The sequence below is a fragment of the Chenopodium quinoa genome, unplaced genomic scaffold (assembly GCF_001683475.1).
Source record: "Chenopodium quinoa cultivar QQ74 unplaced genomic scaffold, ASM168347v1, whole genome shotgun sequence".
NCBI classification, from domain to species: domain Eukaryota; kingdom Viridiplantae; phylum Streptophyta; class Magnoliopsida; order Caryophyllales; family Amaranthaceae; genus Chenopodium; species Chenopodium quinoa.
In genome coordinates this window covers 3,317,322-3,333,341 of record NW_018744537.1, presented here as the reverse complement: position 1 = coordinate 3,333,341, position 16,020 = coordinate 3,317,322, and the positions used below count along the sequence as shown (strand labels likewise).

The window sequence follows — 16,020 nt, the reverse complement described above, 5'->3', positions numbered from 1 at the left end:
CATAGTTATACATGATTAATACAAGTATTGAAAATATAGTTGTACATAATTTATATTGATGTATATATCAACACAATTTTACATGATCAATACAAACCATCCTTATTTGTAAAAGCATATTTTCATATTTCGGTTAATTCGGTTTTTTGGATCCAAACAAGGTCAATCTGATCAGATCCAAAAATCCGAATTTTCAAAAATTTCAATCCGATCCAATTTAAAGTTTAAATCCGATCTGAATTGATAATTTGATTTGAATTGGATTGAATTTCGATTTTTATCCGAATAATAGACACCCCCTACTCATAGATTTCTTTTACTGCATATGTTTGATTGGGAATATTTGTTTCTAGTAAGCCTATCAAGGGTAGTATTGCTTTGCCAAAAAACAAGGGTAGTGTTGAAACTTGAAAGGGTATCTTAGGAGAAGAAACTTCTTAGTCCTTTCACTCTTTCAGTGCATTCTAGCTAGGAAAATTACCTTGTCATATGGCACTATGGCTAAATGACTTACCAAATTGGGACATTTGAGAAGATGATCAAAATGATTAAGTCTTAGGATTAGGTTTGTGTCCATACATAGCTAGGTTAGAGCAATAATAAAGCCCCATGAAACGAGCACTTTGATTGCCTCTTCCTTCCTTCACAAATTGCAATGGTTTCCCAATCTCTTCCACTTTTCTCCACTGCAAAGTTTCCTTCTTTTCAAACCTAAGAATGGAGGAAAATTATCCTCCATAGAGCAAACACAAGGGGTACCCAGGAAAGTAGAAAATACATTGCAATTAATCACGACTTGCAGATGAATGTGGAGTTATTGCCTAGCAATGAGACACATCTTGAGACCACCATAGCTTGTCAATAAGAAGCTCAACTCAGATGGTGGCTGAAGAGTACCCTGGTCTTTAGGACGTAGCAGGGTTATTCACTTATTTGTGATGCAGATGTCTTTTGGCCTGTTGGTTATTCCATGAAGTTTCATTATCTGTGTTGCAATGGAATTGATCATACTATTAGAGAAGGCCTGCCAGTTCCTAGCAACACTAAATAGCATAACCATTACAATTATTTCAACATGAGATTTTCAAACTGGATTTTCTTCGAGTGATGCAGCAAAAGGATCAATGGATTATTCGCCCAAGCAACAAAGACCATGAATGAAAGTTATACTTCCAATTACCAGCTCAATGGTAAAGAAACAACTTTTTCGTATTTCTCTCAAAAATAGAGCAGCGGGCTAAATTGTTACCAACAAGCATCCGTCTAAGGTACCATCAAAAAACAAACAAGCTTTTTAGCTTTTCAATTGGAAAGCAGCAGCAGAAGTTTCACAGAACTTGTCTCATTGTCTCACCAGATCTTATTATGTCACTAAAATCGTAAACTACAATCAATGGTGGTGGTGGTGTTCGCCTTCATCTTCATCATGCCCTTCGGGGTCACCGCCATCGCCAACAACTTCCAACTGCAACAGATTAAACAATTAGTAAGCATTTCTAATAAAACCAACATTATAGAAAAAAACATTGAAGTAAGAATGTAAAGGATGGGAATAAATAGCCAAACAACTGCATGAATAATCCTTGAATCAGAAAAAACAATGTTTTCATCACCCATAACCCTAAATAGCTAAAAGCAAGAATGTAAAAGAATAAGAATATGTCCAATCTCATCAAAGACTAGTTGTTGGAGGGACATTATCTAGCTTTAATTATAAAATTCTACCCCTTAAAAACATGTAAATGAATTTGGCACTTAAAAACAGATTGCAGTATGCAATAAATCGTGAATTTGAAAATGCAATTTGGTAGCACACTGGTATTGTTCTTCAAAGAACCAGATAACTATTATCAGCTCCAGAGCAAATCAAGAAAAGATGCAGAAAATTCAAAGTAGCTGATTTAATCTAAAATGTGGCTAATATTACTCGCTTGTCAAAAATAAGAATCATTTTAACAAATATTTTAGATTGAGCATTATCTAATTTTCTGTACAAAAGTAGAGAAAGTACGTGTCAAGTCCAGTTTGAGATGCGTATGATTTACAGACAAAGCACCAAATTTCCAGTATAGATTCTCCACATCATAGTCGACAAAGTTGTTATGACAAGGATCTAAATGATATACTGGTCATCAAAAATTCCACATAGTACATCACTAACCTGGAAGTATTGTGTGCAGACTGGACACTCATATGGCTTGTCTTTCTCGAGCCAAAACCAGACAACATCATGTTCATCCTCTGGGAAAAGAAGAGTTAAAAAGATTTAAAGGGTTTTAGTACATGTCAGCAACAGCAAAATAAGATTCAGTAACTAAAAAAATGGAGATGACATTGTATCAAGAGGGCATATAAAGACTTGATACTGACCTCCTTCGCCACCTGGACATCCAACAATTCTTTTGTCAAAGACAGACTTAACAATAGCTGGATTTTCCTGCATTCATATATAGCAATTCAAAGTTAGCAAAAAATTTAAAAATCAACGTGTAGATCATCTCTATATAATGATGGGACATGAAGAAAATTTCAAGCTATATAAATTTTAACAACATAGATGATAGACCAACAAATTAATTATATAAATTTAGTCAGTTTAAATTTTTACATAATAATTCATAAATAATAGCAAGCTTGGCATTTTAAAAAGCGTTAACGAAAGAAGTCATCTAAATCAACATCATGCTTTTTGGAATTTTATATATTAGGATACCATTAATTTGAAAATGCATAGATCATATAATAACCTTCTTATTGAAATTGAGCATAGAATACTGAAAAATTTATTTGCATTATCAAGCCCAACAGGAGGATAAATTTATTTATTTATTTTTCTTTTTTTAAAAAAAAAAGCAATATTGAAATAAAGGAAGAATACTGAAGACAAAGAGGATCACATTATAGTAAATAGGACTAAAAAGACCAAACAATATTTAACCTCCTGGGATGTTCTTCTCATTACAGTATAATAAACGCAAACAGAGAACAAATTCTAAAGTTCATCAATGTAGACTTTGAAACTAAGCTGCCATTTTGGGGTTTCCTGACTAAAGACAGTTTATAGGCATTAACATTAGATTAGGGACTTTGGGGTAAGATATTAAGAGGGGGGAAAAAACACAGTAAAGGCAAAGCTTTTGGGTTTATAAAAACTTTAAAGCAGACAAGCTGAAGGGCGAATATCAAGGCTTTAAGGAAATTAAAGTTTTGATAAAAATCATATATTCATGCCGGCCTAAGAGTATAAACTTAAGCACCGAAATTCAGCATCACATTAAAATGAAAGATGAAGAGTCTCAAGACTAAAAAATAAAAGAAAACCCTAATCATAATGTTCCAGAGTAATACGTTCTGATTTCATTATATTACACAATTACATGATAAAATCAGCACCTGATTTCAAAAGATTAAAACAAGAAAGAAAAATGAAGGTATGAGAAGACAGCATACCAAACAGGTCCCCTGCAGTCTACACTCTACACATTACATATTTTCATCGCACTGAGATATATAACATCATGACAACTACATGTAGCTATATAAGAGATACCATACACGAAAAAGTATCATTCTTTTTAATCCTACCAAGGGTCACAGTTCGGCAAACACATAAATTAGAAAGGCAACCACCTTACAAAAAGAACCATCAAACAATCCTCAGTGCAGGCATCCCTTGCATTTGCCAATATACAATCAGTATTACAGCAACGATTTTAAAAACCAACTTACCAGGGTTGATTAAAGTAATTGGATTGGGTACACCCAAGGGCCTAGGCTACTTTGTATGGAATACAGGTATTTGTAAGTGTCTAATAGCACAGGAAAGTAAAATTTTCATGTTCCTGTTCCAAAATAATGTGTCATAACTCATAAGCAAAAAAAGGTCCATACCCATATCTACAAGTCACATACCCATTTCAAATAGTCGAGGTGAAATGAAAAGTCCCCGAGTAACATAGGGTGTTACAGTAGCAGTCTAGAAAATGGCTAATAATAAATACTTCCTCTCACACCCCTTTCTCTAATTGAAACAACCAAACAAAGTGAATGATTGCCCATTCAACTCTCTCCCTCCCTTCCTACATTCCTAGATAGTGTCAAATTACAGCAAATTTCAAGCAAATCCTAAATACGACAATGTATACAACCTCAAAACAATTCCACATTTGACAATCACATTAAATTATCGCCAATACCCATCACAATAACAAATAAAAAATCGCCAACATCCATCAAAATAAGTACGTATAAATCATCAAATGCAAAAGAAAAATCCAAAAAGCCCGCAAAATTTATGGGGAAAAAAAAAACCTAACCTTGGTGCCGAAAGGACCCGAAGGGTGGTTAATCTCCAGAATATCCTTCCCCTAAGAAAAATCATAACAAATAATTCAATAAAATTTGAGAAATTTCATAATCTCCGAAAATTAATGCAGCAATTATTCATTCAAATAATGATAAAAAAAAAAATAAAAAAAAAAAAAAAGTAAAAACCTGCAGCTCAGCTTCAAGCTCTTCACGCTCATGGCCAGTAGCAATGGGCATTACATCTTCAACCTTAGGCTTTGAAACCTCTACACCACCCAAAAACAATCCAATCAATTAAACAAAAAATCAACAACAATAGATCTGAATCAAACCCTAGAAAAGGGGGGGGGGGACAAATACCGGCTTCAGCGGAGAAATGGCGACGAGAGAGAAGAAATGAAGAGGATCTAACAGCGGAGGAAGCAGCAGGAAGACGATGAGAAAGAGAAGAAAATGAAGGTTTAACAATGGCGGAAGAAGAAGAAAGGGTTTTGAGGTGAGAGAAAACAAGTCTTCGCCACATGATTGATTGATTGATTGAATTGTGTTCTGGATCTTAGGTCACGCCCTGATTGTTGAAGATGGTGAATCGATGAATTGATCTGGAAATTGAATTGGGGGAAATTGGTGAATTTTCTCTCTCTTAGTTTTTGGGTGAGTTGCCTTCTGTTTGGGTGGAAATGAGGAGAGAAAATGGGTGTGGAGGAAGGGAGGGCGGCTGTTTCCTTGGGGTTGGGCTGGGTGGGGCTTGATTTGGGTTGCAGTTGTTTGAGTAGACTTTCCAATTCTTTCGGAATTTGTATGGTGAGTTTGTTAGGTGGTAATAAATACGATGTATAATGTACGTCTCCAGTAATTCTTTGGAGTAATGAAATTCAAGTGTGTGTCTAATTAACGTCATGGCGTTATTGGATCTTGATCGGGGGAAGGATAAGGGTTTCCTACTCTCAAAGTGTCTCTAGTGGAGATTGAACCCCCAATCTTAAGGTTCGAAGGTGCAATCTTTTTCACTAAACCAAGCTTAGTTTGGTTCATGACATTATTATTATGAACTAAAGTGTATTTTATCTGTGCAGCCATGCTAATACACGAGATATACATTATTAGATTGACTTTCAATAATGTGACATTTTTTATAAAATGTACACCTTTCATTCCTATATACTTGTACAACATTTATATTCAGTAATAATTTAGGGAAAACTAGTGGATAGTATATAAAAAGTGATATTTTAACATGCATGTAGGGTTAATGGGGTACTTTTAATACGAAGTAATTTGTAAGAAAGAGAAACAACTAAAAAAATAAAAAAAAATAAAAAATAGTACAATTAGGGTTAAAGGGAAAGGGAATCAATAAAATGACCTAGAATGAAATTCCTGTAATAAAGTGATCTCATCCTAAGTTAGGAAGTATCCTAAGTATGTAAAAACGATTAAAAAGACAAGTGTTGCAAGTATTTAGAAACGGAGGGAATAATAGGTATCACTTTTAGTTTTCCTCCTCCATCAACAAGCTCATACAATGGTACAATCCGAGTTGTCAAGTTGATATTCTGAAAAAAAAATTATCAATATTGTGAATTTGTAACCAAAAGATATAGTGATTAAATGAACTATCCATTTTGATTATGGAAGTTATACCAGTTGTGATTGAAGTGGTTATAGATGTTTTAAGAGGATTAAGTAGCAAATTGCACCATGTGAGTGACGGGGAATCTTTCTACAAATGACCAAGAATGAAATTCCTCTAAAAGAAAGAGTTTTTGGTAAACATACTAACTCCATTTGCCAACAAGAATTATTGAGGTTACTGGATTCATTAGGGTACCAAAGCAAACAAAAGTTGGTGTCAACCAAAGTACATAAAAACACTTAGGAGTATGAGAGAGAGAAGGGGGGGGGGGGGGTTATTCGAGTTGTAAATTAACCTTATGTAGCACTCCATAGTAAATATTACATGTTTAATGGTTCTAAGTTACGAGTATAAATTAACCTTATGTAGTACTTCGTAATAAATGTTATATCGTCTTTGACCTTCTAAAAGTCCTACATAGGAATGGGAACTGGTTTAATACTTACATTTACGGAGTATATTAAAAGAAAGACCTACATATAACATAATTTCCTACAAACTTTCACTTGATGTTAGAATAAATATGCACTACTAGACTAATCAAGATCATCAGCCTAGCTACGGATCAAGATACTATTGTTAATCCGTAATTAACTTCTGCTTTTGCTTTTTAGCAGCAGGTTTCTGTGTCTGCTGATCTTCCTCTAATTTTCGTCTCAACTTGCCTAAATCATCTTCACTGACAGAACCATTTGACTGACGGTTCAATGCATATGCTTCAGCCAACTTCCGTTTGCATTCTTTGCTTGCAGAATCATGGGAAACCACTGGTAGGAAAAGGGCAGAAATTTAAGCCACTAGAGAATTGTATTCAAGGAAGACATAATAAAAAAGGTTTCACTTATGGATATGACGGTCCATGAAAGCTAGAATGGTAACAGGCAAACAAAGCAGATAAAAATTTTTTCATGCTCCCAAGAACAAGAACTAAAAATAAGGGAAGAAGCTGAACACATCTCAAATCTGCCATGTACGCTTTCATCATTAGGGGAAGGTGGAGGGGACTATACTTTTAGAAACATTCACTAAAACTGTCCATAAATATAATATATTCCAATTACCAGGAATATACAAATGGACATCTTAATGCCACTCTTATCATAACCTCCTCAATGGCCATCCATTCACATTTAACATTGCCCACATTATTTTTCATCATAATGCCAATCACATTTGCTAAATCTTACCTATTTGACTATTTCCATGATCCAAAACTGTTTCAAAATCAAAATTATTGTCAATCTGACATACTTGACACAACTTGAGATTCGATCTGGGTACTATATTCCAAAAGACAGGACAGTTGAACTAGAAAATGATACTATAGTCTAAACGACTGTCCTTTCAAAAGAAAATCATGAAGCAATGTTTTTCGTATTTGAGGGGGGGGGGGGGGGGGGAAATTCTTCATATTTTTACTGTAGATATTAACTTCTTACTTTGCTTTACAGTCAAATTTAGGGCAATACATTCACTATAAAATCCACTAATACTGATACAGATAAAGTGAGAGCATATCATGTGCTCCTATGCCATAAGCCAGAAAAAACTTCTCAAGATCCCTGGCAATTTCTGTGTATGAACAGCGAAAATTGCATACTAAAAATTCAAAAAATGCTTGCTCAAAGGAAATGCTAACTTGACTTCTGGGTAAACTGACTCTTTAATTGAACGGTTGAACCAACTCAGAAGAAAAAGAGTAAATGAATTTTGTCAAATTTATGAATATCTTGAGGAGAACAACGTCAGTTCACTTACCAGGACTTGGATAATCTTTCCCAATTATGCATTTAGCCTTCACTTGGAGGCTCTTGGGAGCTGTCCATGGTTCATAAATGTACTGTTTTGGCATATCTGATCATTGAAAAGACTCACCATTCATTATGTTCTGAAAAATAGAAAATCTCAGGCGATCTTAATAAACTCAACAAACCTTTCAATACAGGAAGAAAATGCCTGATAAAATCGCCATTGGGGTCATGTTTCTTTCCGAATGAAATTGGTGAGTAAATCCTGTGATACTGTTCAGAGAAAACAAGACATAATGATTAGTCTCAAAGTCACATACTTCGTACCCTAAATAAAAGCAGCATAACCATGATATTTATAACAAGGAATCCTTGAGTTATAAGTGAACGAGAATTTGTGATGGTGTCTGCAGCATAGAATACTTTATCCAAAATATCTAATTGATAAGAGAAAACTTTCACCATTTTGCACACTATAACAGAAAAGATCCTACACTCATTCAATAACATTAAGCAATTAAACAAGCTTCAATGCAATTAAAGGAGCAAAAAAGCCTATCCTACAAATTTGCATCCATAGCCACTCATCTATATTTGCCCAAATGAAGCTCAAAACGTCTTTTAATATTCAATGCTGAAACTTGATAAAATCTGTGACTACATTATTCAACATATAAATATTGAGCATACCTCATAGAAAAATGAGGAACAAGAAAGCCAGAGCCAATTTCCATTGTTAATTGACCAATCTGAATCAATCAATAACCTCTCAAATACATCACGACCTTTCTCCCAGTGGATAAACTGTTAGTAGAAAGTATTAATTAGAAAGTCCAATTTGAATGTTTAATATACAGAAACGAAAAAGGAAAAAAAAAAGGGGGGGGGGGGGGGAAGAAATTAAAGCTTTCAAGTCCCACCAAATCACCACGGGTAAGGAAGCATGCAACACAATGCCGTGCAAGATGGTGCATCCAACCCCATTTATGAAGCTGCAGGACATTGACAAAAAAAAGGTTATGAAAGCAAGGCACATAGACTCTTTAAAGAGTACGTACATCAACATCAAAAATGCAGCCTGTATTAAGTCCCAAAAGAAGATAAAAATAAGATAATTGCCTGTATCATGATGGCATCAATCCAAGGATACCCAGTCCTTCCATCTCTCCAAGCAGCAAGCAGCTCACTATCTTCATTCCAAGGGATCTATGTCATGAAGCAGAATAAGTTCTTTCATCACTAAGCAAAGATGCAAACTTGATTGCATGAGAGTATAACAGATAAATCCAGGAGAGATTCAATCTGAGCAATAAAAGTAAAGACGAAAACATCATTGGGACCACTTACCATTGGAAAATTTCATAGTAACAAGACCAAGTACATTAATTTTAAGTTTCTCATAGCAGGTATAAGAAAGAATAATAGTTACAGATAAATTCTTCATTACTGATAGCTAAACAAGTCCGAGTAATTTAAGTATGCTACTAATCTTCAAATCAACCTATGCAGCCAACGACTGTTACTAAAATAAACGAGATATGCCAAGAAGGCTGTGATAGATAGAAGGGGAGGGTAGACAAAATATGTCTGTTAAAAAATGCTAAAGCAACCCCCTGACCCCCAAATAGAAATGGTTACAAAGTAAGGGGAAGTAACAGAATGTGATAGAGCAAGAAACTGATACATACTGAGGAAAAAGTATGACCATGCTTTATATTCAAGTTCGTGATTCCCAAAAAAATAATGTTACTGAAATGTTGAAGTCTTTCGTGAGAAAGTATGGCATAACTACTCATAAGAAAAAAAGCTGTTACTTTGTATTACTCAGTCTAAGATGCGGGCACTGAATATAGAAAGGCAACCAGCCAAAGAAAGCAATTAATATAAGATGCACCATGTAACATACCTGCTTACAAATCGGGTTACCCTTCATCCGATCAATATTGGGAGTGCCAAAAGATGCTGTATAGAAAAAGTCCCGCCACAACAACTGTAGATTTTGAACTACGTTTTACAAGAGTAATAAAATTGAAAGCAATTTTAGCCACAAATTCAGAAACTGACCTGTCCAAGAAGAGAAACAGGTGGGGATGTATGTTGCTTGACACTCTTATATACTTCTTGAATACATTGGTAAAAGTACCTGGAAGATATACAGCCAAACTGCACAAGATAAAATATAGAGAAATGTTAGAAGTGCTTGTAGAGTTTAGACTTTGGAGTCTTACCCAATCTTTCAGACTTGCCCACCACAACTAACAAACACAAATGAAAAAAGGTTTATGCAACTCCTAGTTCACCACTTACTTTCAAATATGGTGACAGAACAGTAGTTGCGGGCTTAAGAAAGGAAGAGGGATTCCCTTTTGGCTTCTCAAACTTTGCCACCCACGCCTGCAGCAATGGAAAGACAAAGTAAAACTTTGGAAAGCAAAATAATTACATTTAATCCAAAAAACTATTCACAACTGCAGGAAAGGCAGCTAGAAACTGTACAGGCATTCCAAGTCAATCATGACAGGGGGAAAAACAAACAAATATAAGAAACACTAAAACAGCAGTCAACTGACTCTATTTGAAATCAAGTACGTCAAAGCTGCAAATTTAGGGTTGCTCAAGAGAAATATACTATTTCATTCGAAGATATCTTTGTGACAAAAGCACCATGTTGTCAGGAAAAATCACAGGGCAGTGGGTTGAGATTTCAGATAATTATAATAGGAAACTAGATGTTTCTACTTTCTAGATCTGCGGAGAGGTTGCATATAACAGCAGTTGAGAGAAAAATTCTAATTCCAGATTAATTTCTTATACACAAACTATTACTTCAAGTCAATTGACTAAACCTCATATTTTTACATCAAAACAATCTCTCATGGTATTATACAAAAAAATGTACCAACTACCAATATGTAGCAGATTTAAGATTAAGTTTTTCAGAGTCATACAATGGCATCAACCACTATGTTACCTCATCAGTCATTATCATCATTTGTACAACTGCTATACAAATTGAATTAATTAAAATTCACATTACAAAACTTAAAAGTGCAGACTTATATTACTACAACAAGCACACTCTAATTTCTAGTAAAAATTAACAAGATAAGATGTTTAAAGTATTGTTTAAAGCATAGTCTAGATTCTATAGAAAACATGTTCTCAAACCCTTGAATTACAATGAGGAAGTGAAATTTTCCTGTTTTGTCCATTCAAATAGTGAAGGCTGCCTGGCAGGACATAATAAATGCAAAATGCAAATTCTGCAACCCCAATTTTTTTATTTTTTTATTTTTTTTTTTTTTTTTTTTTTGCTTAGTCAATAGTTATGCTAGTTTTAGTATAGTATTGTTTAAAGCATAGTCTAGATTCTCTAGAAAACATGTCCTCAAACCCTTGAATTACAGTGAGGAAGTGAAATTTTCCTGTTTTGTCCATTCAATAGTGAAGGTTGCGAGGCAGGACATAATAAATGCAAAATGCAAATTCTGCAACCCCAATTATTTTTTTCTTTTCTTTTTTTTTTTTTTTTTGCTTAGTCAATATTTATGCTAGTTTTAGTATATTCTCAAACGAAAGGAATGTTGAGAAGACCATTGACATTAGTTCAATTGAGAGTATGAGACTCTCAGAGATAAACTCCAAGGCTGCAGAAATAAGGATTAATCGGAACCATCCACCCAAGGAAGGCACACATCAAAAGAAAGCAACTGAACTCCACTCTACAAAATTATTACAAATGGTAGCATCATACATTCATACCTTATCATCAAGTGATTGCTTCAACCGCTTCAGTGCTTCAAATTCACCACCTTTAAATGGAGAAAATTCATGCTGCAAAACTAATTTAAATTTTTAGCAAATATGTGAAACAAAATTTTATAAACCAAAAGCCCTTAAATAGTTGGCAGTGTCAGATTTCATACCTGTCCAACATCTAGATAGCCAAGTTCTTCCATTGTCGGAACATTTGAAATTTGCAAATCACCTATATCCCCAGGAGGAGGAATTGATGATGGTCCAGTTGAAACTGGAGAAGAAGCCCAAGTGGGTTGACCAGCAACCTTCAGAAATGACTGGTATGTAAGAGGTGGCTTGCCCCCGTTCTGTTAAAACGTGATGTAAACAGAAAACCAATTTAAAGTATTAGCCAAAATAATTGTTCAAATGAATTGAGCTTAAAATTTGCATTATTATTCTTCATATATCTTTGTTCAAAATAATTGTCCAAAATGTGCATTATTCCATATATCTTTGTTCAACTTTTGTTTCAACTTTTGAAAACAGAATTACAATATCAGAAAGCATCTTCCTTGCAACAACATTTACAGCACATGCTCCAATATTAAGCAGTTCATCAGAGTCAAAAGAGGGTCTAGATTACCTTAGCTATAACCGCTCTAGGATCAAACAGCGTATGACTCACAGGAGAGAAAACTTCGATTCCTTCTTGAGATGCATACTTCTGTGAATATCAACTTCCAGTAATTAGAAGAACAATTAGCTGAACACAACAAAATGCAAAACATAGAAACAGATTGTCCAATGCAGACGACAGTAGGGGAGATGTAGCGAGTTCCTAGCAATATGGAATGGAGAAAGAAACAACCTCAACACAACATTACCTCGACTCTAGCACTCAAATCTTGATAATATGGATCAGTATCATACTCAAAGCAAAGCTTCTTTATGTTCCACTGCATAAAAGCCACAAAGAAAAAGAGAAAAAAAAAAAAAAAAAAAAAAAAAAAAAAAAAAAAAAAAGAACACACATGATCATAATCGTGTGAGATCAATGCAAATCTTCGATTATGCTTCATTACATAAGACCAATGTACAACTTCAACCATGTTTCCAAACTATTCATTTTGCACGAGCAGAAATACATACAAAACAAACTCAATACAGAGTAAAAACTAGCACAAAAACATTATAAAATAGCTTTATAGGTCCATTTATGTACGAAGTCCTATACACTATCTTGCAAACGAATCAGATATACTAATCAAATCACCAAATTTACATTTACTTTTTTCGAAACTTGAACATACATACAGTCACAATTCCTTATAAGGAATGTTCAATATTCAATTTTTAGTGCAAAAGTCTAAACGTAAACCAAAGAAAGTGCAAATGATTTAAAATTGGCTAGTAACCAACTGATTAAACCAATGTTCATCTTTTCCCTCCAAACAAACCCCTTTTAAAATGTTTTAGTATAAACTCCCTCCGTTTTATATAGATTCTCTCTCCTTCAATTCTCTCAACTACTTTTGTTTTTTTTGCAACATTTTATCTTTCCATCAATCCCATTACCTCTATATTTTATTACTTCCCTAATTTCTCCTAAAATTCCGCACATAACAAAATAAAGCAAGTAATTAAAAACAAAGGAAGTACTAAAATTTTAATAATACTACACTACTAAAAGTCTAAAAGTACAAAACCAACAACACTCCGTAACTTGTACCTGATGTACTAGGAGTTCCGGTCACCAAATGTTCTTTTCTTCCTTATTTTTTACGGAGAACTATAAAAATACTCCGTACCCTTGATTGGATATAAGCAACCTTATCCCTATAACAAACAAGTAACAAGTGCAACCATATAATGATTCACAATTAATAAATATACCTGTTTTAAGCAATGAGTCAATACATCACCAGGTTCACCCTTAAAAACCAACAACCTAGACCCAATCTTCTTAAGATTACAATCCAAGTCCACCAAACTCTCAAGCAAAAACTTAATCCGGTTCACCCCAGCCCTAGACGAACCGGGTGAGAAAGCATCCGGGTCAGGCTCCATATAATGCGGGTCAATCACGAAAACCGGGTACACAAAATCCGACCCATTAGCAGCATGTTCTAAAGCCGGGTTGTCGTGAATTCGGAGCCCTTTTCTGAACCAGATTAAAGAAGAATTACCCGAATCCGCCATTTTTGGAAGAATTGAGGAAGTTATTGAAAATGGGGGTTTGAATTTGGGAGAGAGGAAGAAGAGGTGGTTTGAGGAGAGAGAAAGGGGAAGGCGCATTTGGGAAGTTATTAAATTTGGCGCCTTTGACAAGGAGAGAGATTATGGTTACATTTGGTTTGGGGTTTGGGCTAATGTGCATTTGTGAGGAGGTTGTATGGTTGGTTTGGGGATGCACCACGTCGTGCCACTCATTATCACTAGCCTAGACATGAATTACAACTCTACAAGTATAACATAATTTGTCGAAATAATAAGAGAAATTTCATATTTATCTCCTCGATTATCTTTAGCAGTTTTTTTAGGGTGAAAACGTAAAGTCGCGCATTTAATGAGTGGGTATATTGGGCAATTCAGCAATTACTGAAACGTAGCGTGACTCTTCCGTCCATTGACTGTTAATCTTGCTTAACAAAACTAACCTGACTTCAACCACGTGCGAGACACGTTTCACCTTCCTCAATAACGTCTGCAAAATATTTACTAAATGGGAGGTGTTGCCCACTTTGGTGTCGTGGATGCGAGCCGGGAAAGTACCTAATTCCCCAAGTGTTTGAAGGATTCAGCAAAATGGCGTAATTGTTGTTCGATTTAGCCGCGAAGCAGCGTTAAGGTGATGTTTTCCCTAAAGGGTTAATATGGCCCTACTTTACACACTTTGCTACTAGGGTTTCTATTTGTTCGCCTGACCGGTCTACAGTCGCGAAGCGGCATCATGGAGTTACTTCATGGCGGAATTGTTGGCAATGGAACACGAGCTCTTTGATGATGGTGGCCGTGATGGATTTCGGAGTGGAAAGGTGAAGATAAGAGGGAATGGTGTCATCTTCTTCCTCTTCGAACTCCTCCATGGCTTCACACTGAAACGACCTTGCCTTCATAACGAGTGGATAAATGTTCTAAGTGGTTGTTATTTAAATTCATAGTGACAAGTCGTTTTTTTTTTTTTTTGTTCTGATTGTGTTATTGGTATTCATCTTCTCCATAGCTCGTATTCACTCATTTTCTCTCTCCTAACGTCCCAATGGTTTATGGCAAAGATAAACTAGTAACCATGGTTAAGCAATTGTTTCTAATGTTGAAGTCAAACGTTATGTACCTTTTAACTTACCTTTTCTTTCTTTACATTATTTTATTAGGCTGACACATTAGAACTTCGTTTTTATTACATAGTTGCCATCCGATTTCCTAGTTTCGTTTATCTTGGAGATAAATGGGGACTACCTCAAGTAATAATGATAGAATGTGCTATGCATTATTTTAAGGGAGGTGATCGTGAGATCCAATACAACTTGTAGATCGATTTGTTGTTCAATAAATAAGATTGGAGTAACATAAAGTGATTAATTAGTTGTTGAATATCATCCATAAGTAACTGAATCTTCCATATAGTTTTGATATTGGCCCTGCAAAATTGTATGAAGTAATAATTATTAAGTCATTACGTTCTACAACCGTGTTGAATGCTCGGTTGCTTTCAACCAACCACATTACAAGTATTATACATACCATACAAGGGGAAGTGAAGTCTAAAGGAGATGTTTGATAGGAGATAGCAAGCTTTAGCTGAATTTTGATCACAACTCTTGCCACAATGAAATTATTTATAATCGCGCCATCAAAATTGAGCTTAAAAATACCAGGGGTGGAGGCATCCAAACAACTCTAATAGCATAGTTAGCTTTCGGAGAAGGGACGATAAGGGGTTAGAGATTACAAATTAAATAATTGATTTTAATATGAAGTTTTCCATTAACTAGAAATTTAGAGACACTTTAGCACCTTTGAAAACCTTATACTTATATTTAATCACAATGATCTATTTTGGCAAAAAATTGACTAGTCCTATGTTCAACTCTGCAATTGCTTCAAGTTCAAGCAATTGTTATGTATATGTGATCCAATGAAAGTACGGTCAAGATGGATCCCTCCAAGTCATTAGGACAATGTTAGTAGAACATACCCTCGTTTATTTTTTTTGCCCTTTTGTTTAATCCTTCATTTCATTGAGGCTAAAAGCACTATTTTATGCTCTGTACCCCACCCTGTTATAACACCCCTCCTTAGGTCCATTTTTTTTTTTTTATGTCTGACTTATTTTTGAAAAGTGAATGCCTGAAATTAAGGATTCGTTTGGTCGACAAGGGAAATAAATTCCCGTAAAAAGTTGTATTTCATTGGAAATGATTTCCCAAATGAAATTCATAGGAATTTCTTTGATGTTTCGTGGGAAGTAAAAATTTCCATGTTAATTCCAAAAAAATTCAATGTGGCTGCTGGGATTCGAGCCCAGGTCTCCACGGCCACAACGTGGAATTCTAACCACTAAACTACAGCCACTTCTTTATTTAA

The 16,020-nt window shown here is 34.9% G+C and overlaps 2 protein-coding genes and 1 non-coding gene across 3 annotated transcripts; all 3 read right to left on the bottom strand.

Moving 5' to 3' along the window:
• Nucleotides 1-1,081: 1,081 nt before the first annotated feature.
• LOC110698697 (cytochrome c oxidase subunit 5b-1, mitochondrial-like) lies at nucleotides 1,082-5,082 on the bottom strand. Its single transcript, XM_021876198.1, has 6 exons — nucleotides 4,669-5,082; nucleotides 4,495-4,574; nucleotides 4,317-4,367; nucleotides 2,371-2,437; nucleotides 2,162-2,241; nucleotides 1,082-1,465 (listed from the first exon to the last, which is right to left on the bottom strand). The coding sequence occupies exons 1-6, from the start codon at nucleotides 4,829-4,831 to the stop codon at nucleotides 1,391-1,393; spliced, it is 516 nt and encodes a 171-aa protein (XP_021731890.1). The 5' UTR covers nucleotides 4,832-5,082; the 3' UTR covers nucleotides 1,082-1,390.
• Nucleotides 5,083-6,233: 1,151 nt separating this feature from the next.
• On the bottom strand, nucleotides 6,234-13,956 carry LOC110698696 ((6-4)DNA photolyase-like). Its single transcript, XM_021876197.1, has 14 exons — nucleotides 13,327-13,956; nucleotides 12,318-12,389; nucleotides 12,077-12,157; nucleotides 11,619-11,798; nucleotides 11,455-11,526; nucleotides 10,000-10,086; nucleotides 9,757-9,855; nucleotides 9,599-9,682; nucleotides 8,812-8,898; nucleotides 8,613-8,684; nucleotides 8,383-8,496; nucleotides 7,878-7,965; nucleotides 7,703-7,798; nucleotides 6,234-6,711 (listed from the first exon to the last, which is right to left on the bottom strand). The coding sequence occupies exons 1-14, from the start codon at nucleotides 13,726-13,728 to the stop codon at nucleotides 6,524-6,526; spliced, it is 1,722 nt and encodes a 573-aa protein (XP_021731889.1). The 5' UTR covers nucleotides 13,729-13,956; the 3' UTR covers nucleotides 6,234-6,523.
• A 1,980-nt stretch (nucleotides 13,957-15,936) lies between these two features.
• Nucleotides 15,937-16,008, bottom strand: TRNAH-GUG. The gene has a single exon. It is a non-coding gene; the product is annotated as a tRNA-His (tRNA).
• Between the last annotated feature and the right edge of the window lie 12 nt (nucleotides 16,009-16,020).

What these genes read in the sequence shown, in the direction of transcription:
- LOC110698697 (XM_021876198.1), bottom strand. Translation starts at nt 4,831, where the DNA reads ATGTGGCGAAGACTTGTTTTCTCTCACCTCAAAACCCTTTCTTCTTCT. An exon ending in CCATTTCTCCGCTGAAGCCG is followed by an intron (nt 4,575 to 4,668) that starts GTATTTGTCCCC and finishes TGGGTGGTGTAG; the next exon opens with AGGTTTCAAAGCCTAAGGTT. An exon ending in ATGTCCAGGTGGCGAAGGAG is followed by an intron (nt 2,242 to 2,370) that starts GTCAGTATCAAG and finishes TTCTTTTCCCAG; the next exon opens with AGGATGAACATGATGTTGTC.
- LOC110698696 (XM_021876197.1), bottom strand. Translation starts at nt 13,728, where the DNA reads ATGCGCCTTCCCCTTTCTCTCTCCTCAAACCACCTCTTCTTCCTCTCT. An exon ending in TCCTTACCCGTGGTGATTTG is followed by an intron (nt 8,497 to 8,612) that starts GTGGGACTTGAA and finishes TTCTACTAACAG; the next exon opens with TTTATCCACTGGGAGAAAGG. An exon ending in GAAAGATTATCCAAGTCCTG is followed by an intron (nt 6,712 to 7,702) that starts GTAAGTGAACTG and finishes TTTTCCTACCAG; the next exon opens with TGGTTTCCCATGATTCTGCA.